This window comes from Tupaia chinensis, unplaced genomic scaffold (assembly GCF_000334495.1).
Source record: "Tupaia chinensis unplaced genomic scaffold, TupChi_1.0 Scaffold000303_1, whole genome shotgun sequence".
In the NCBI taxonomy this organism is placed as follows: Eukaryota; Metazoa; Chordata; class Mammalia; order Scandentia; family Tupaiidae; genus Tupaia; species Tupaia belangeri.
The window spans coordinates 1,484,216-1,504,301 of record NW_006159793.1 but is presented as its reverse complement, the minus strand read 5'-3'; the positions used below and the strand labels follow the sequence as shown (position 1 = coordinate 1,504,301).

The window sequence follows — 20,086 nt, the reverse complement described above, 5'->3', positions numbered from 1 at the left end:
TTGGAGTCTGGATGGATGGATGGACAGATGGGTAGTGAAGACGGAGAGAGAAAGAAGACAAAAGCGTGGCCCCTAGAAGCCTACACACCCACCGGGGAGAGAAGACAGTGAGAAGTCGATGCACGAAGCAGTGTCGCTGTAGACCCCATGAGTGTGTAGTCAGAAGGGCAGCGGAAGCAAGGGTGCCCTGCGGGCTGGCATGCTCAGTGGTGCTCCCTGGTGGGGGCGAATGTTGAAGGATCAGAAGAATCTAGAAGAGAAGAGAAGTTCCTGGTGAAGGAAATGGCCTGAGCACACCCTCCCTGTTGGCATGACCACGTGCATTCAAGGATGTTACAAGACCCAGAGGGTGGAGCACTGAGTGTGTGTGGGCGGGGAGGGGACAGGAAGAAGGGCGATGTCCTGACAGCACACTGAGACCTGATTTGACTGAGATCCTAGAATGCCAAGCTGAATAATGGAGGTAATGGGGAGACACAGGAGGCTTTTGAGTAGGCATCTGATAGGTCAGAAGTGTGAATGTAGATTTTATAGAATTAAGGAGAGACAGGCCTTAGAGATCACGTCGTCTGGGACTTTTTGCAGAGGGCTAAGGTTTTAAGAAGGCATCAAGAGGCGTGAAGAGTTTGAGCGATCAGGAGTTTTTAGAATTAAGGGAGAGACAGCCTTAGAGATCACGTCGTCTGGGACTTTTTGCAGAGGGCTAAGGTTTTAAGAAGGCATCAAGAGGCGTGAAGAGTTTGAGCGATCAGGAGTTTTTGCCTAAGATTTAACCAGAGATGCTGGAGTCTAAACCATGCAAAATTTCACGAGAAGAAACTAGTCAGGACTCTCACAGGTACAGATAACAGAAACCAACTCAAAATGCCTAATCGAAAGAGAATTTTTTGGCCTTATAGTTTAAAAGCTCAGAATCAGAAAACTGATTCAGGAATAGCTGGATCTAGGTGTTCAGATGACACAAGCTTCCTTTTCTCTTCTCCTCTCCTCTGCTCTCCTCTCCCCTCCCCTCCTTTCCTCTCCTCTCCCCTTTCCTTTCCTTTCCTTTCCTTTCCTTTCCTTTCCTTTCCTTTCCTTTCTTCTCCCCTCCCCTCCCCTTGCCTTCCCTTCCTTTTCTTTCCCTTCCTTTCTTCTTTCCTTTCTTGGATGACAAGGCCTTGCTGTCACAACCCTCCTGCCTCAGCCTTCCAGTTGGACCATAAGCCGTCACCACCCACCCCTGGTTCCTTTGGAGACAGGGTCTCCCTATGTCACCTAGGCTGGTCTCGAGCTCGCAGTCCTCCAGCCTCGGTCTCCCTGAGTCTCTGGGATTACAGGTGCATGTCACCATGCCTGACCTTGAGGAAATGGAACCTGGATCTCCACGTGGTCTGGATGGTGACACACAGTGTGTTGGCAGCACATGCCACCATGGCTAGGCCTCTACCTTTTCTTTTGAGCCTAGTCCTCAGGCAGGAATCCCCTGTGGGGCCCTAACAGGGCCAAGCTTGGCAGTCCCAGTGAAATGAAGACTTCTCTCTCCCCAGAGTTCCAGCAAAAAGCATGGAGTTGAGTTTCATAAACTCTTGAACTCGTGTGCCTAACCCAAACCGATCACTGGTCCGGGGGGCGGAAAGTGACATTGATGGGCTGGCCTGGGCCACGTGCCTGCCGCAGGCCTGCTGTGGGAGCCACGCTGAGTGACTTATACCAAAGAAGGGGAGATAGGCCAGCCAGTGGCATGATAGTTGAGACATCTGGATCTGATGTGGCTGACTACTTGGTTCGAGTCCTGGACTCGGTGGCTTAAGAAAACACTCTGGGTATGTGTGGAGGTGTGCCTAAAATCTCAAGAATAGAAGAGAAAGGATTGTGGCTTGGTCCTCCCCCATGGTGGGGGGGAGCTTTCTCAATTCCTTCACCCATCTCTCTCTCTCCAGCAAATGTACACACCCTATGGCAAATATTAAAAAGAAAAAAAGAAGGGCAAATGGATGAAGCCATGTGAAAGAAACACCAGATTATTTTTGTGTTATAGAACATTTTTAAAAAGTTAGAAAATCATAGGTAAACTCAATTTCTTCATTATACAAATAAGGAAATGAAGGTCAAAGGGGGTTAGAAATTTGCCCCGATCTTCCTAGATTCAGTGAGAAGAATTTTGGGCTCTGGGTGTCAGAGGTGGGTGGTGGGAAGAGAGCTGCCAGCAGCAGGTCTTGGCTGGGAGCGGGGACTGTGCACAGTAGGTGCTCAGGGACTGGACCAGTGGAGGGACCACTGGTTAATAAATAAACAGATGTCTTCCCACTAATGCCAGATCTCTGCGTCTCTGCTTTTCAGAGAGTGCCTACCTGAACTTGACCTCTGAGCAGAACCTCCTCCAGGAGGTGACCGTGGGTGAGAAGCTCAGCCTCAGAGTCAAGGTGGAGGCCTACCCAAGCCTACAAGGCTTCAATTGGACCTACCTGGGGCCCTTCTCGGACCACCAGCCCAAGCTCAACTTTGTCACCAGCAAGGACACCTACAGGTACCACCTGCCCGCTCCCATCTGTCCACATAGTCTCACAGCCAGATACAGATGCTTGGGTCAGCCAGAATCAGGACCCTTGGGTCAGAACCCAACCTCGCTGAGTAGTCTTGAGCAAGCCCCTCCCCTCTCTGGACTCAGCTTTCCCCGACCATGTGAAACCCCAGGACCAATCATCTGTTTTGAGATTCGGATCCACTTGACTCACGTCTCTGTTCCCATGTCCTCGGAAAATGCAATGCCTTCCCCAAGAATCCTATTACTTGTTGAGGGCGTGCATTCCCGTGGTCCCTCACAAACGTGCAACCTCATTTAATGCCTTTTTCGTAGCCACACCAAAGCAGGAAACGCCCCTTTGCCATAATTGCCACTCACGGACACGGTCCTATCAATGACCGCACACGCTGTCTGTCATCGTACAGGTCCGGGGGCAGAGGGAACCGGCATCACGTCATCATAGACACGGTGACAGAACTCAAAAGGCCTGTGGCTGCCCAGCCCAGAGAATTCCCCACCAGCTACCTTCTCCAGGGGCTCAAAACTCTTCTCATAAAGTGCAGCCAGATCTGCATCTTCTCTTCCTAGCTCCCCACTCCGGGATCCCACGTATTCCACACATACCCTTTCGCCATCTTTTTCCTGGCTCCTTACACATTACGTCCTCAGGGTCTTTCTTTCCCACCCAAGGTGGCCTAATCAGGTAGTTTCTAAATGAGAGGTTCCTCCCGAGAAGAACACTGATACCAGGTATTAAGACTATAGTTTCTTACCTGTTCTATTAGAATGAGAGTGTTCACTTAAAGACAGCAAATACATGGCACGTGCCTTACTGCCCCCCCAACCCCCGTACTCATGACAGACATCCCACATCCATTTTTCTGCAACTCTTTCCTGCAGAGTCTGGATGCAGCCTCGGAGCCTTCTTAACATGGTCCCTAGATAGTATTTGCAGCAATGCTGGCTCACGAGCAGAGAGTGATTTGCCAGCCCTGGGCTAGAATTTTTATTTTTATTTATTTATGTATTTATTTATTTATTTATTTATTGTTATAGGGCACATGTGCTCACCAGAGAAAGAGAGAGAGAGAGAACGTGAGAAAGCACGCCCCAGGGAAGATGACCACACCACAGTCCCTTCTGCATTCTCCTCTCAGGATTTTGGGCATGCATACACATGGACCTGGCGTGTTTTTTCAGACCTCTAGGTCTGGGACTCAGACCACACAGTCAGCCATGTAAGATCCAGCTGCCTTAACCTCATGCCATCTGCTGGCCTGGCTAGATAACTCTTTAGGCATCTTCCAACTCCGGAATTGTCTGGGGTTCTTGTTCAAGGCCCTGAACCCCAAACCTCATTGCTTCCTGGAATCTTGCCTGTCATCAGAAGAAACGAGGATGTTCTGCCCCCACTTACTTCTCTCAGTTCCCTCTTGTCCTTTCTGACCAGGGTTCCTATCTTCCCCCTGTCTGAAGCAGTTCTGATTCTATCATCTGTGGACTTTCAGGAGAGACCGGTCCACATATAGGTTTCAGGGGTCCATCAGCAAAGAGATGACTGGAAAGGAACTGTGAGATCCCTTAAAACTCACAGTTTGGGACCATTCAGCACAGAGCAGACAAACCTGGTCACCAAAGAGCCATCAGATTTGAGCTCATGTAACGGGTGTGTCCTTAACGGTGACTTTGGATGATGCAAAAAGCTGAACTCTGTTCAGGTGAAGGGGTAGGTGTTAGTTATCTCAGGAACGAACATGAGGAGGGCTGTGTGTTTACGTCCTCAGGGTCTTTCTTTCCCACCCAAGGTGGCCTAATCAGGTAGTTTCTAAATGAGAGGTTCCTCCCGAGAAGAACACTGATACCAGGTATTAAGACTATAGTTTCTTACCTGTTCTATTAGAATGAGAGTGTTCACTTAAAGACAGCAAATACATGGCACGTGCCTTACTGCCCCCCCAACCCCCGTACTCATGACAGACATCCCACATCCATTTTTCTGCAACTCTTTCCTGCAGAGTCTGGATGCAGCCTCGGAGCCTTCTTAACATGGTCCCTAGATAGTATTTGCAGCAATGCTGGCTCACGAGCAGAGAGTGATTTGCCAGCCCTGGGCTAGAATTTTTATTTTTATTTATTTATGTATTTATTTATTTATTTATTTATTGTTATAGGGCACATGTGCTCACCAGAGAAAGAGAGAGAGAGAGAACGTGAGAAAGCACGCCCCAGGGAAGATGACCACACCACAGTCCCTTCTGCATTCTCCTCTCAGGATTTTGGGCATGCATACACATGGACCTGGCGTGTTTTTTCAGACCTCTAGGTCTGGGACTCAGACCACACAGTCAGCCATGTAAGATCCAGCTGCCTTAACCTCATGCCATCTGCTGGCCTGGCTAGATAACTCTTTAGGCATCTTCCAACTCCGGAATTGTCTGGGGTTCTTGTTCAAGGCCCTGAACCCCAAACCTCATTGCTTCCTGGAATCTTGCCTGTCATCAGAAGAAACGAGGATGTTCTGCCCCCACTTACTTCTCTCAGTTCCCTCTTGTCCTTTCTGACCAGGGTTCCTATCTTCCCCCTGTCTGAAGCAGTTCTGATTCTATCATCTGTGGACTTTCAGGAGAGACCGGTCCACATATAGGTTTCAGGGGTCCATCAGCAAAGAGATGACTGGAAAGGAACTGTGAGATCCCTTAAAACTCACAGTTTGGGACCATTCAGCACAGAGCAGACAAACCTGGTCACCAAAGAGCCATCAGATTTGAGCTCATGTAACGGGTGTGTCCTTAACGGTGACTTTGGATGATGCAAAAAGCTGAACTCTGTTCAGGTGAAGGGGTAGGTGTTAGTTATCTCAGGAACGAACATGAGGAGGGCTGTGTGTCAAAGCGCTGGCTGAGCCAGACTGCCCTTGGAAGAGCATGGCCTTTAGTCTAGCGGTAGCTGCAGACATTTTCCACATAAGAACTGGTAGTTCACGGTCATTTATTTTTATTTTCATTTTTTTAAGCATTATTTTATTTTATTTTATTTTATTTATTTACTTTAACTTGACCAGAGAAGGAGAGAGAGAGAGAGAAAGTGAGAAAGCAAGCCACCAGGTCTGGGCCTCGAGCCACAGTCGACGATGTGGGAGCCAAGCACCCTTAACCACCATGCCACCTGCTGGCCCCTATGATAATTTATTTTTAAACTTAATTATTATCTAAATAATCCATGTTCATTGTGGGAAAATGATAAAGCAGAGATTTAGAAGAGAATAAAACTAGGCCAGTCCCACAGCCTAGGGGTTAGGGGAACTGGATCCTCTATGGCCAACTGCAGTTCAAATCTTGACCCCAGTGGCTTGAAAAACATGCTAAGCCTGTGTGCCCACACTGAATCCTGACAGGAGGGAGAAATAGAGGAGGGATTAAAACACGACCGTGCCCCATCAGGGGTTCCTTTCTCCCTCTCTCTGACTCTCTGTCTGTCTGTCTGTCTCTAGTGAGTATATACACCCTCTGATAATTAAAACATAAGGTAAAACAAAAAAAAAATTAAGAATTTTTTTAATTTAATTTTGTTTATTATTATCATTGTTGTTTTTAAAATTTGACCAGAGAGACAGGGGGTCAGGAGGAGTGAGAAGGCAAGCTACCAGATCTGGGACTTGAACTGCTGTTGACCATGTGAGTCCAATGCCTTAACCACCGTGCCACCTGCTGGCCCCAAGGTAAAAATGTTTAATGAAAAGAAAGAAAAGAATAAAACAAAATAATCCCCTGAAGGCAGCCAAGAATGACCTTCATTGGCATTTGCTGTAATAAGGAGGCCATAAAATGTGCCTACAGTAAGTACAGTTCCTTTTAAATCACAGGCCAAGCCACTGATTTAACATTGGTCTTGGGCCCAGCAGTTAGCGTAATGGCTATGTCACTGGACTCCCATGTAGTCGACCGCAGTTTGAGTACCGGACCTGGTGGCTTAAACTCATGCCGGGTGCCTGTGTGTGCGTGCCCAAGATCCCAAGAGGAGAGTGGAAGAGAAGGGATTGTGGCATGGCCATCCCCCTGGGGGGTGATTTCTTGCTTTCTATCTCTCTGTCTCTCTGGCAAGCGCACACGCCCTGTAGCAAAAACCTCTCAAAACAAACAAACAAAAACAACATTGGTCTTGCTCTCAGGGCAAAGGAAGCAGAGGATCTGAGAAGTTAGATACTTCTTCTTTTTTTAATTACTATTTATTTAATTTTATGTATTCATTCATTTATTTTAATTTGACCAGAGAGAGATACAGAGCAAGAGAGAGAGGGGGAAAAGGAGAAAGGAAGCTGCCAGGTCCAGGACTAGAACCGTGGTCGGCCATGTGGGAGTGTCCAGCACCTTAACCACCACGCTACCTGCTGGTCCCCAAGAAGTTAGATACTTCTCTAAGGCCGCACAGCTGAAAGGCGAGGGCACAGGGCCTGGCCCTGATCTGTCAGAACTGGAGTCCTGCCTCTTGCTCCTCTCTCAGGTCCTCCTGGCCGGGCTGGTGCTGGAGAGCGTTGGGGCTGGGATTGCTGCTCTTGCAAAGTCTTAGTCCAGTGACAGTGGTGAAAGGAGGGGCCTGTGATGTGTCCCCAGCACCTCGCATCCGCCCCCTCTGCTAGACCTCAGCAAAACCCCTCTCAGATCCTCTGGTCCGTGGGTGTCCACGCTGCTGTGGGAGATGTGCTTCCCTCCAATCTTGCTATGGCGTCAGTATATTCCCTGTGTGATGTAAAGAAAAAAAGAGAAAATGGAAGGGAAAGGGGAGAAGAAAAAAAAAAAAAAACACTAACCCACTTTCAGATGAAATAGGCCTGGCGACTTCTGTCTCAGTAGCTCCCTGTCTGAGAATCTGGCTCCCCCGAGGCCTCTATGCCCTGGACACTTTACCAGAAATAAGAAAAACCCTTTAAGGTGGCTGCCTTGAACGCCCTGTCCAAGGTCTCCTACCGAGACCCCTGCTCTTCTCCCTAGGTACACGTCCACCCTGTCCCTGCCCCGCCTGAAGCCCTCGGAGGCAGGCCGCTACTCCTTCCTGGCCAGAAACGCAGGGGGCTGGAGTGCTCTGACCTTTGAGCTCACCCTTCGATGTGAGTGGTGGGCAGGTTGAGGTTGGGGGGTTCCCTGGGGCTGCCTGGAGAATAGGCTTGCCTGGGGGTGAGTAACTGAGAAAGGCTGGGGAAGAGAGGAGACTCAGGGCCTTGGCTGACCCGTCCTGTTCTGGTCCCTTCCTCCTTAGACCTCCCCGAGGTGAGTGTCACATGGACACCCACCAACGGCTCTTACTCTCTATTCTGTGAGGCCTCCGGGTACCCCCAGCCCAATGTGACGTGGCTGCAGTGCAGAGGCCACGTTGACAGGTAAGTGGGCCCCCTCCTCCCTCACCCAGGTTGAGGACTGGGACAGAGGAGAGGTGGGCACCCCATAAGTGGGAGGAGCATTCTGGTGCTAGGGACCCCAAAACAGTCTTGTTCTGTTCTTCCCAGGTGTGATGAGGCCCAAGTGCTGCAGGTCTGGGAAGATGGGTACCCCGAGGTCCTGAGCCAGGAGCCCTTCCAGAAGGTGATCGTCCAGAGCCAACTGACCGTCAAGACTTTTGAGCACAACACGACCTACGAGTGCAGGGCCCACAACAGCGTGGGCAACAGTTCCCGCTCCTTCAGGCCCTTCCCTGTAGGTGAGCCTGAGCCTTACCCTCCAGGCCAGCATGGCAGGGCTCCCCCGAAGTGCCATCCCTGTCTCCAGGAGCTACCACCAGGGCTCCCATGTGGATTACCGCAATACCAAGTCCCACCTCTCTGGGTCAGCTCTGGTCTCCTCTTTCTTTTTTTTTTTTAAAGAGGTTTTTGCCTTGGGGCACATGCACTCACTGGGGGGAAAGAAAGAGAGACAGTGAGAGGGAAAGTGAGAAATCACCCCCCTCCATGGGGGATGGCCACATCACAGTCCCTTCTCCATTCTCCTCCCAGGATCTTGGGCAGGCACACATACTCTCCCGGTATGATTTTGAAACCGCCGGCTCTGGGATTCAAACCATGGTTGGCCACGTGGGCGTCCACTAGGTCATCTGCTGGCCCCTCTGGGCCTCCTTGACCAAGGCTCCTGAGCAGCCAGCACAGTAGGGGAGGCCAGGCCTTTGCAGGACTGAGCTGTAGGGAGAGCAGAGGGAAGCAGACATGCCATCCAGAGAGAACGCAGCCTGAAGCAGCCTGGGCTCTGCCATGTGCTTCTTGCACAGCAGCTCATGCATTAATGCACGAGCACACACCGGCACCCGGCACTTGCTCGGGGCAGGAGACCAGCACCTCCCCGGGGCTAGGAGTCTGGTGAAGGAGACAGATGACAAACGGAGAGGCGGCCCACCTGGCCCAGAGCCAGCTGCTGCACAGGGCCTTCTTCCACTGGGAGAGGGCCGCATGACCTCATGGTCTCCGGCCATCAGAGGTGTGCTCCTGGACAGGGTTTGGAGCTGACGAGCAGAGCTGAGAGGCTGTCCTCCCTGCCTGTCTGCAGGACAGGAGGCACTGCGGGAGGGGCTCATGGAGGGTCGAGGATTTTGTGGCGAGGGGACACTCCACGCAGTCAGCGAGCACTGAGTGAGCACCCACTGTGCCCTAGCGGTGCACTGGCCTGGTCAGTGCAGGGAGGGGCTCAGAGGCCCCCGCTCGCTCACTCCTCTGCCCGTCCTGCAGGAGCCCACACGCAGCTCCCCGAGGAGGCACTCTTCACGCCAGTGGTGGTCGCCTGCTTGTCCGTCATGGCCTTGCTGCTGCTCCTGCTCTTGCTGCTGTTGTACAAGTACAAGCAGGTGAGCCGGGGACCAGGCCAGCCAGGGAGCTGAGTGAGCAGATCGGGGTACTCCGCCACCAGGGGCACGATCTCCCCTGCAGCCCCATCCCTCACTCATTCTGCCTGTCAGCCATTCCGCTCACGGCTCTGCACTGGGCACCCACTGACTGCCAACACAGGCTAGGGGCTGGTGGCCTCTGACACTGTCCCCGTGGAGTTTACTATCCGGTCCAAAAGAGACAGTGAGTGACAAATAGCCATGAAAGCCAGGGCATGGCTCACATCCCCAGCATGGGGACGGCCAGGCACCAGCACAGAGCTGGCGAGATGAGCACAGAGGGCGTCCTGGGCCAGGCCTGAGTCTGGCCCTCGGGCAGCGTGTGGTCTCGTGGAGGAGGAACACCTGCGTCCATCACTGCCCTCTTCGTTATTTATCGCTACTATTATCATTTTAAAAGTTTGTCCCTTTATTACCTCTATCAGAGACAGAGTGGGGAAAGAAGAGAGAGAGACAGGCACCCCCAACAGGGCCTTTAGGACTGCTGTCCACCCCCATTTTTTGGAAGCGTGCTGCCTACCTGCTCTCGTTGAATGCCTTTAGCAATTACGGCATGCGGAGAGTATTAGCAACTCCATTTACAGAGCTGAAAGCTGAGGTTCTGAGAGGCCGAGATAGTCGCCCTAGCCCACAGCTCGTCAGAGGCAGAGTCTGGCTTTTAGGCCAGAAGGCCTAACTCCAAAGTTGGATTTTTAGGCATCATGTGAAACGCACAATCCTCTTATTTCCCCTCACAATAATCCAGCAGCAGAGAACGTAACAGTCAGCATTTTCTCCATAAGGAAACTGAGGCTCAGCAAGGTCCAAGAACCCGGCCGAGTCGGAGGTGAGGTTGGCATGGATTCCAGGTGCCTCTCACACCAGCGCCCATGGCTTCCTCACCTGGCCTAGCTGCCCCCTACACAATACGACGTCCAATGTGCTAAGACGCTGAGGGCCGGCCAAGGGCTGCAGGAAGTCCGCGGGGGAGAGGGCTTTCTGCTGGTGGGGAAGGGAAACTGCTCAGAGGTGGCTGAGGATTGGAGAGATGGGCTCGGAGGATGGGGGACATGAAACTCAGGGAAAGGGCATCTCTTGGGAAAGAGGTGGTGTGTGTGACAGGGCAGGCAAGGGGAAGAGCGAGGTGGGTTTGGGAAATACTGGAGGAGGAGCCTGAAGGCGGTAGTGCTAGGGGTCTTAAGGCCCAGAGCTAATGGTGGGTTTGAACAGTGAGTAATATGACCTGGGGGTGATGACCCACTTGTGCCCCTTTGCTGACTTTCCTTCCTCAACCCTGCCTTGGGGTTTGTGAGAAGAGGACTCGGAGTGGGCCAGGTAGACGGGATGTGGAGCCGCAGGGGCCCATCGGGTTGGGTCTCTACGCTTCTGTGGAGCCACAGGGGCCCATCGGGTTGGGTCTCTACGCTTCTACCAGCACCCGGCGTGAGAAGGCAGCTCGAAGTGCAGCGCTGAGGAAAGCAGGGTCCGGGGCAAGATTTAGGGGTCTAGGCCCTGATGCTGTTTTTCCATGTGACCTTTTGCTGACTCACTGACCTCTCTGGACCTCAGTTTCTCCTCCTGTACAATGGGACCAGGTGACCTTAAACAGTCACTCTTCTTCTGACACTGTAAGAGCCTACCAATGGTGCAGTTTAAGAGCTAGGGCCTGGGAGTTTGATGGCTCTGGGTCCAAAGCCCGCCTCTTCCTGTCTCTGGCTGCGGAATGATGGACAAGTCACTCTCTCTAAGGCTCTGTTTTTCCATCTTTCAATGGGGTCATCATGGCAGCCAGCCCAGCCGGTTGTGGGGATGCTGTGACCTGATGCCTGCAGAGGGCTTAGTGGGGTGCAGGGTGCAGACAGCGATCCCAGCAGGAGACTCTGCATGCCCGCATCTCAGGAGGAAGTGGGCAGAGGAAGCAGTTAGCTCATGCTTCTCGGGATTGATGGGCTGTCTGGGGTTGGGCATCTCCATGACTACACAACTAACGTGGTTGTGGGCCCTGCTTGTCCACCTCCACAGACGGGACCTTACTCATGCTGGCTGCCGCCTGTTCCTTCTCTGAGCAGCTCCGACTTTTGCAAAGTTCTACCTCAGATGGAACTGCAGAGTGAGGGCCTGTGTGCCACAGAGCTGCCTCCCCAGTCAGGGCAGCCCGGCGGAGGTGCCAGAGAGAGGCCCAGGCCCTGCTGCAGACTATCTGCCTTGGCTGACCACCCCGGCCATGGTTTAGGGGCGCTTTATCCTCTCTTCACAGGACCACTGTTAGAGTACTCCCAGTCACCTCCTCCTTGCCTGTGAGGAAAGTCTGCCCCCTGAGCTCTACTCAAGGCCAGAGAAGACCTAGAGCCTCAGGCCACCCTCCTCCTCCAAATCCACAAAAGCTTAAGCGTCCCCACACTGAAGCATCCACTTATGGGATCTGAGGACTCAGAGTGACATCCCCCTGCCTCAGGGCCTGCTGCTTAGCCCTGAGACCTTCCATGCCTGGCCCCTTCAGTGGGGGCTTGGCTTGGACTATCTCTACAGCCCAGGCTGGGATGAGGAATGGCCTAGTCTATGAAAGGACTGCTTCTGCCTCAGGGCTGAGTCATCACCCTTCTGTCCCCTAGAGAGACCACAGGGGGGCCCAGGGGAAAGAGGAAAGGGCAGGAGTCAGCAGGCTGCAAGGAGGAGGGCCACAGGAGGCCTGGGCGAGGCAGGGAGGAGGGAAGGGAAGGGGAGACTAGGTTTCTGGGGGCCAGAACTGAACTGTGAGTGTGGGCAGAAGGGTCCCCCAAAGTTTCCAGTGAGAATTGTTTAGGTCTCCACCTTCCTGAGACAGAGAACATACACCCACCCAGGCCAGCAGGCCTGGATAGGGAGGTGGCCTGGACTTGGGTGTCTATCCCGTTTGGTCCCGGGAGTGGAGTGGGGTGTCAGAGCTGGGTGTGGGGCTTAGGCCAGTGTGAGGAACAAACGTGGTGTGTACACTGAGGCCTGGTGCCCTGCTCACAGGAAAGGCTCGGGAAGTCTACTGCTGTCACCACAATTCCTGCCACTGTTACTGGAACTCTGGCCTGAGGCAGCCTGTCCCCATCCCCTGACTTCTTCCTCATGCTTCTCCTTCAGAAGAGAGATGGCCTCTGGGGCAGAACCGTGCAGGAGCCCTGACAGGGTTGCCACAGGTGCCCTGGGAGATGTCCAAGCAGAGCAGGGAAGGAGGTGGGCGTTTCTCAGCAGATGGGAGACAGCCTGGCCCTTCTCCAGGTGTGGGTGTCCAGGACTGAGACCTGAGGTTCCCTCCCAACAAGACCTTCCTCCTTTGATCCCCCTCCTTTTTGACAATGTCCCCCGCCAGCTGGGCCAGAGTGGGCTGACTCAGCTCAGCTGCAGAGGGACAGAGGAAGAAGAAGTGGCGAGGAGATAAAGGAGGCCTGGCCACAGAGGCTCCTGGAGATGGAAGTGGCCAGGAGAGTTCAAAGAATCCCCTCCTCGCTCTTCTCTGTCTTTTGGGTTGGGGAGGCACCCACACACAGAGTTCGGCTCCCCAGAGACTCAGAAGTTCCTCTGTACGTCCGTTTCCGACTCTCCCCGAAGCCGTCTCACAGATGTTCCTCAGTTGACCTGTGTCGGAACCAGAGCCTGGCAGTTCTTCCTTACATCTAACCGAGGTCTTTTCACAAATCGAACCACCATCTGGACGCCCTTCCCTACGGCGATCTGGAATCTTTCCTATCAACCTGGTGAGGCTGGCAGCTGTAGGCCACCCTCCTTCTGACACTCACTCACGCACCCTTTAGTCCCTCTAGGCGGGATGCCCAGGAAGGCACCCAGGAGAGCTGGTCCCCATCCCCAAGGCCTGACTAGAGAGTCAGTCTGCTGACCCCAGGCCCCAGCCCAGCTTCCACTTTCCCCGAAACTCGTCTTCTGTCAGCACTTCTGATGGGCGGCTTGGCCTGGAGCTCCCCTCGCAGCTGCCACCTGCTGGGAAAGGGAGCTGCTCCCCAGACCCCAGCTCTGCCTTGGCCGCTGGCTGGAACTGTGTGGAAAGCCTGCGAAGGAACTTCAGCTCTTCACACAGGGCCTGGCCATCCAGAGCAAGTCTAGTGGGTGTCAAGTCCGGTGCCACTCGCCTGCGCCAAGGTCGGACTCGAAGGAAACCCGCTCACCTCACTGCAGCCCTCACTGCAGCGCTCCGACCTTCCTGCCTCTGGACCGGCCTCCCCACCTCCCACCCCGAGCGCACACACACACGCTCCTCTCTCCAGCCACAGTCGCCTCCTTTCTGTCACTCAGACTTGCTGGGATCTTTCGCACATCCAGGCCGCAGCATCTGTGAGTGCTGTGCCTAGAACATTCTTCCTCCAAGAGTCTCAAGCTGGTTCCACGAGGGCTCTCTCTGACTTACCCTACCAGGACCCATTGCTCTCTGTCCCATTACTCTGTGTCACTTCTTCTTAGCCACGAGAATGCAAACTCCATGGCAACAGGGACTTTGTCTCATTCAATGCTGATGTAATAGGTGCTCAATGAAGTATCTGGAGGGGGCTGCTATTCGGCCTTAACAGGAAGGGAATTCTGAGCCATGACATGACCTGGATGGACCTGGAAGCCACTGTGCAGAGTGAAGTGAGTCAGAAGCGATGAGCAGACCCAGCCAGAAAGTCCAATCACAGCTGCCAGGGCTGGGAGAAGGAGGAAACGCGGCATTCTTCAAGGGCTAGAGTTCCTTTTTTGCAAAAAGAAAGGTCTGGAAGGTGGTTGCACGAGAATGTGAATATACTTAACACTCTGAACTGTACACTTAAACATGATCGACATGACTGATTTCATGTTATGTTTTATCATAATTAAAAATAGAAACAGACGAACTGAAAACTGGGTAGGAGGCTGTTCCTGGTTCAGGAATGACAAGGAGCAGCCGCTCAGGGCCTTAGAGGTGATCCCATCCAAGCCCTTTAATACGGAGAGGGGAACTGAGGCTGGGAGAAGGGAGGGCCATGCAGCAAGGCAGGGCGAGCAGGGACTGGCTCTCGGTGCCATGCTCGGGCATGGCGTGGGCCTGTGTGGTCGCACTGGGGGCTGCACTCCTGCCCTTGGAAGTCGGGGATGAGAGCCAAGATCCAGCCGCCGCGTGTTTCCTTCCCCTTTCTGCAGAAGCCCAAGTACCAGGTGCGCTGGAAGATCATCGAGAGCTACGAGGGCAACAGTTACACCTTCATCGACCCCACCCAGCTGCCCTACAATGAGAAGTGGGAGTTCCCCCGAAACAACCTGCAGTTTGGTGAGACGGGGCCTCAGCACCCTCACATCCTTCCGTCCCGGGCCCAGGGGGGCTGCAGGGAACCTGTGTGCCCTCCCTCCAGAGAGGCCCTCTGTGCCCAAGCACCTAAAGAGCCTGTGTGTGTGGCAGGTAAGACCCTTGGAGCTGGTGCCTTTGGGAAGGTAGTGGAGGCCACCGCCTTCGGTCTGGGCAAGGAGGATGCTGTCCTGAAGGTGGCTGTGAAGATGCTGAAGTGTGAGTGAGGGGAAGGGGCATGGCACAGGTGGTGGGGTGGGAAGTGGTCTATGCTGCCGTGCGCTGGCCCTGTGGGCAACAGGTGTCACCATCCTTTCAGCCCCAGGGGGGCAGAGCCCAGGACTAGGAGCAAGGACTTGGTTCTTTTTGTAAACTCCAGCCTCCCTCTGACTCCTGGCTCAAGGAGGTCTAGGTCAGCCTCTGGATGTGGGGGACTTCTGACCAATCTCTGGGTTGGCTGGGTGCAGAGGCCACCTTGGGCTATGCCTGGCATGGCATGGCCTCCTGCCATCCAGAGACCAGCTCAGTGACAGGCCCATCTCCCCTCTCTCCCTCCCTCCCCCTCTCTGTGTGTCTGCATTTCTCCTCCCTCTTCCGGCCCCTGATTGCTCTGGGTCTCTGGGTGCCCCCGTTTGCTCCCTTGGGTCTCCGCGTGGCTCTCTCCCTGTCTGCGGGACCTGGGCTCCGTGTCCCAGCTACAGCACACGCGGACGAGAAGGAGGCCCTCATGTCGGAGCTGAAGATCATGAGCCACCTGGGCCAGCACGAGAACATAGTCAACCTTCTGGGAGCCTGCACCCACGGAGGTGAGGCCCGGCAGGAGGGGCCCAAGCCCTTGGGGGCTCTCGGAGTGTCTGAAAGGCCCAGCGCCATGTTCTCATCTCCTCCAAGTGCCTGTGGGGTCCCTGTATCAGCCTCCTTTAAATTCCCAGCCAGTCTCCTGGACTAGTCAGGAGCTACTTATGGTGACAGAGTTCTCTGGTGCTAGTTAGTAGTCCTCAGGTACTGAGGAGCACAGGGCACCCAGAAAAGGGGATAAAGGCACAGAGATGCCTGGGCCCTGCTTCCGGTAAGTCTGCTCCTGCAGTCTGAAGTGTGGTCCCCCATCTACCTTTGAAATAACCCCCACCCAAAGATGCTCACCCCAGGGTCCCCCAGGTGGTCCCGGGCTTGGGACTGCAAGTCCACTCCCTCCCCTTCTCCTGGCAGCTCTGACCTACCTTAAACCGCCACCGATTTCCTTTGAAGGAAGAATGCATTGGCTAGACAGTTTTGAGGGTCCTCGGCTTTCAGTGAGGTTACTGAGGCATGGAGAAACTTGCCCAGAGAGCCAAGATTAGAACTCGGGCCTGTTGAGTCCCGGACGTGGGACTCACCCCTACCCCCACTCCTGGCTGCTGTAGGCCCTGTCCTGGTCATCACCGAGTACTGCTGCTATGGCGACCTGCTCAACTTCCTGAGGAAGAGAAGAAGGCTCATGCTGGAGCCCAGTCTGAGTCCAGGCCCTGACCCTGTGGGAGACGCTGGCTACAAGAACATCCACCTGGAGAAGAAATGAAATAGCAGGTAGGACCTGGCAAAGGGCAGGAAGGCTGGGTTGGGGAGGGGGGCTCTGGTCGGTCTTCGAAGCCAGCTCAGGTGGGGTGGCTCTGCGGCCCTACCCTCCCAGCTGTGCCTCAGAGAGCAGCCAGCCTGGTTTCGTGGGCAGCTTTGCTTTCCCACCACTGATTCCCTTATCCAACAATGACTGGAGCACCTGGGATGCTCCAGGGATGTGGCAGCACAGACAGGCAGCTTGATGCTGCCGGACACAAGAGTTAATGAAATGTAAGAGGCTGACCAGGGCCCTTGCCTGGACCCTAGCCCTTGTTCCTCCCAGAGCAAGTGCTGTGGGGACCGCAGAGCCCTCATGCCACTCAGGAGTAGCCAACGACCGTTCCCCACATTGCCACGCAGAACTGGAGACAGAGGGGTCGCTGCTGGATTTAAGGAGGCAATGCTGCCCGGCTGTGGCTGGGTCCCTGGTGCACTTGGGCCTCGGTTTCCCCAGGCTGACCTCGCAGGGTCTTCATGGCTCTGTCATTCTGTGATGCTGTGATTCCTGGAAACCATCAGGGGCAGGGCCACATGGGGAACCAGAGAGAGGAAGTGACAATGTCACACATATCAAGAGAAGAGGTGGGGTGGAGTAGGCTGTGGCCCAGGGTGCATTCAAGCCACACTCCTGTCCTGCAGCACATGGCCTTCTGGGGCCCCAGGGCCAGCCTGCTGGGGCTGAGCCAGGATCAGAACTCTTAGCCTAAGTATTGTCAGCGCCAAGCCTGGGGTGATGACGAGGGAGGGGGTCACTTCTCCTTACCCAGTGTCCTCAAAAATGGGGGCCCGGTAGGGCCTGCTTCCTCTATCAGTTGATATCCCCCTGAAAGGGTGGCACACGCTGGCCTCAGCAGGCAGGAACCTCAGGTCAGATGATACCGAGTGCCCAAGAACAGTGTTTGCTTCCACCTTCAAACCCGATGGGGAAAGTCTTCCCCAGTTACGGCAATTTATTTTCTTTTTTAACAATTGTCTTAAATTTTGAGACCAGCAGTTCGCGTAATGGCTATGTTGCTGAACTCCCATGTAGTCGACCTCCGTTCAAGTCCTGGACCCGGTGGCTTAAATTCACACTGGGCACGTGTGCATGCATGCCCAAGATCCCAAGAGGAGAATGGAGTTGAAGGGATTGCGGCGTGGCCATCCCCCCTGGGGGGTGATTTCTCGCTTTCTGTCTCTCTGTCTCTCTCTGTCTTTCTGGTGAGCACACGTGCCCTATAGCAAAAAAGCCTCTCCAAAAAAAAAAAAAGAATTGTCTTAAATTTTATTACTATAATGTTTCAATTTGACCTGAGACAGACAGAGAGAGAAAGAGGGAAAATGAGAAAGCAAGCCGGCAGGTCCGAGACTCAAACCATGGTTAGCCATATGGGAGTTCAGCAGCTTAACCACTCTGCCACCTGCAGACCCGGAGTAGGGTAATTTCGAGGGCAAATGACCGGTGGACCAAACCTTCCAGTGGAAGCCCCGGCTACATTATGAGAAACGTAGTTTCTGGAACAGGAAGGGGGTAAGTTTTCCATGGTCAGATGACAAATAAAACATGAGGTGCTCTTTCTGGGCGCACTAGTGATGATATTGCCAATGTTCACATCTCAAGGGCCGAGGGAACAGCGGGGCGAGAGGTGCTGGCTGCGATGTTAGAAGAAACAATGGCTATTTACTATAGAATAGTGCTTTCCAAACTTGCTCGCTACCTAGAATGTGGGCTCAAAGGGGCTGTTAAAAATGCACCATCTCGGGACCAGCCCTGTTGCCTGGTGGTCAAAGGAGCCAGATCCCACATAGCCTACCACGTTTGCACCCTGGCCCCGGTGCCTTGAAAAGCATGCTGTCTGTGTGTGCATGCATGTTCCCAGTCCCAATAGGATGGAGAAAGGAGGAACAGATTGTGGGTGTAACCATGCCCCTCGGGGAGGGTGCTTTCTTCCTCTCTCTCTTTCGCTGGTGGGCACGTGTGCCCTGTGGCAATTAAAATACTAAAAAAGGAAAGAAAAAGAAATGCACTATCTCGGGCCGACTACCCAGACTTGCCGAGTCCATCTGCACTTCGGTGGGAGTGCCCAGGGGCTCCTGCTGCACTTGAACTAGTTAAAGCAGTACTCTAGACCAGTCGCCTCGACCAGGCTGCAGCAGGCCACTTGATCACACAGAGCGACGCGGTGAATCGCTGAGTTTTGCCCACACAGTTCCTAGGTAATGGGTCTGGACGTGGAGAGTATTACACGCTCCCCAGGGAGCAGAGCCACTGTCTATGAGAGGACTCAAACAAGGGGCTCTTGAATATGCTCAAAGCCCGGCAGGGCTTATGTGGGGAAGAAGGTGACAACTGCGCTGTGGATCTTGAGGGCAGAGCAAGGGCCAGAGGAGGAAAATCCCGGGTGTCAGCCCCAGATTGACACCAAGAGCAGTGAAGGGCTAACGGGCAGAGCTGCCCAAGACAGGAGGGCTGTGAGCTCCCCCACTGGGAATGGTCAGGCCGAGATCATTGATCACTCACAACGTGGCAGGGCGGTTCTCATCAAAAAGGAAAAGGGGATGCTGGAGTAACATGAAGGTCTCGTTCTGTCCCTGCTGAGTGGCTCGGGCAGGGGAGCTTGTGGCACAGTAGAAGGCTAAGGGGTGAGGAGGGCAGCACATGATGGGTCTGACCGTCTTCCCTCCCAACCTTCCTATGTAGGGACAGCGGCTTTTCCAGCCAGGGTGTGGACACCTATGTGGAGATGAGGCCCGTGTCCACGTCTTCCAACGACTCCTTTTCTGAGCAAGGTGAGGCGGTACCAGGAGCGGAGAGGAGAGGAAAGGAGAGGGGGGCTGACGGGGCTGGGGCTGCACCCAGGAAGGGTTAGGGCATGGTGGGGCTGCCCTGATGCCTCTTCTCCCCTAGACCTGGACAAGGAGGACAGCCGGCCACTAGAGCTCCGGGACCTGCTCCACTTCTCCAGCCAAGTGGCCCAGGGCATGGCCTTCCTCGCATCCAAGAATGTGAGTGTAACTGGGTCCCAGTCTGTGGGAACCCAGGTCCCTGGTAGGGGGAGGAAGGGAGTGTGAGGGGGAGGTGGGGAGCCAGGGTACAAGAAAGCAGGCAGGCAGCGGCCTAGGGGCCTCAAGAGTAGGTGGGCTGAAGCTGCACCCAGGGCGAGCTCCTACAGCAGGGGTGGGACGGCCAGGGCAGAGCCCAGGTGCAGAAGGCTGGGGAGTGCCACGGCTCAAGAATAGGCTTTAGTCATTCTATTTTTTTTTTGGTAGAGATTTTTGCCTTAAGGTGCATGTACTCTTGAGAGAGAGAAACAGAGACAGTGAGAGGGAAAGTGAAAACTCACTCCCCCAGTGGCCATGCCGCAATCCCTTCTCCTCCATTCTCCTCCTGGGATCTTGGGCACACATGCATGTGCCTGGTGTGTTTCAAGTCACTGGGTCCAGGACTTGAACCATGGTCAGCCATGCAGGAGTCCAGGGATGTAACCGCTACACCATTTTCCAGCACAGTAAACAAGACTGTGGTCTCCCTCCTGAAGCAGTGTCATGGGGATAACAGAAACTTCATCAGGGAGCGTGAGGACACCAGGGATGATGCATAAAATACACTCAGCCCGGGGAATGGGGCTCTTACCATCATCCTTAGAACACGGACATGGGAGTTAGGATTTGATTGCTGTCCCTGCCACTTGCCGTGTGACTGTTAGTGACCATGCTAGTCTCTAAGCCCTGGTTCTTATACCCACACATATGGGGGGGATCCCAGAATAGTCTGAAGGTAAGACAGGGTTACAATGCTTGCAAATGTCAGGGTGAGGCCAGGCACATAGCACGGCGCTGAAGGGAGCAGCCGTTACTAGTAGGTATTGGCCAGAGACGGCCCACAG

General features: G+C 54.0%; 1 protein-coding gene and 1 pseudogene across 1 annotated transcript in view; both read left to right on the top strand.

Annotated features, from left to right (window-relative positions):
- Positions 1 to 20,086, top strand: part of CSF1R (colony stimulating factor 1 receptor) — a 43,449-nt gene that overhangs the window by 11,165 nt on the left and 12,198 nt on the right. Inside the window, exons 6-13 of the mRNA XM_006150882.2 lie at positions 2,320 to 2,506; positions 7,492 to 7,607; positions 7,757 to 7,877; positions 8,004 to 8,194; positions 9,210 to 9,325; positions 14,483 to 14,609; positions 14,739 to 14,843; positions 15,320 to 15,430. Of these exons, the coding sequence (XP_006150944.1) occupies positions 2,320 to 2,506; positions 7,492 to 7,607; positions 7,757 to 7,877; positions 8,004 to 8,194; positions 9,210 to 9,325; positions 14,483 to 14,609; positions 14,739 to 14,843; positions 15,320 to 15,430 (1,074 nt within the window). The remainder of the gene's footprint in view (positions 1 to 2,319; positions 2,507 to 7,491; positions 7,608 to 7,756; positions 7,878 to 8,003; positions 8,195 to 9,209; positions 9,326 to 14,482; positions 14,610 to 14,738; positions 14,844 to 15,319; positions 15,431 to 20,086) is intronic.
- Positions 7,162 to 7,249, top strand: LOC114008204 (uncharacterized; annotated as a pseudogene).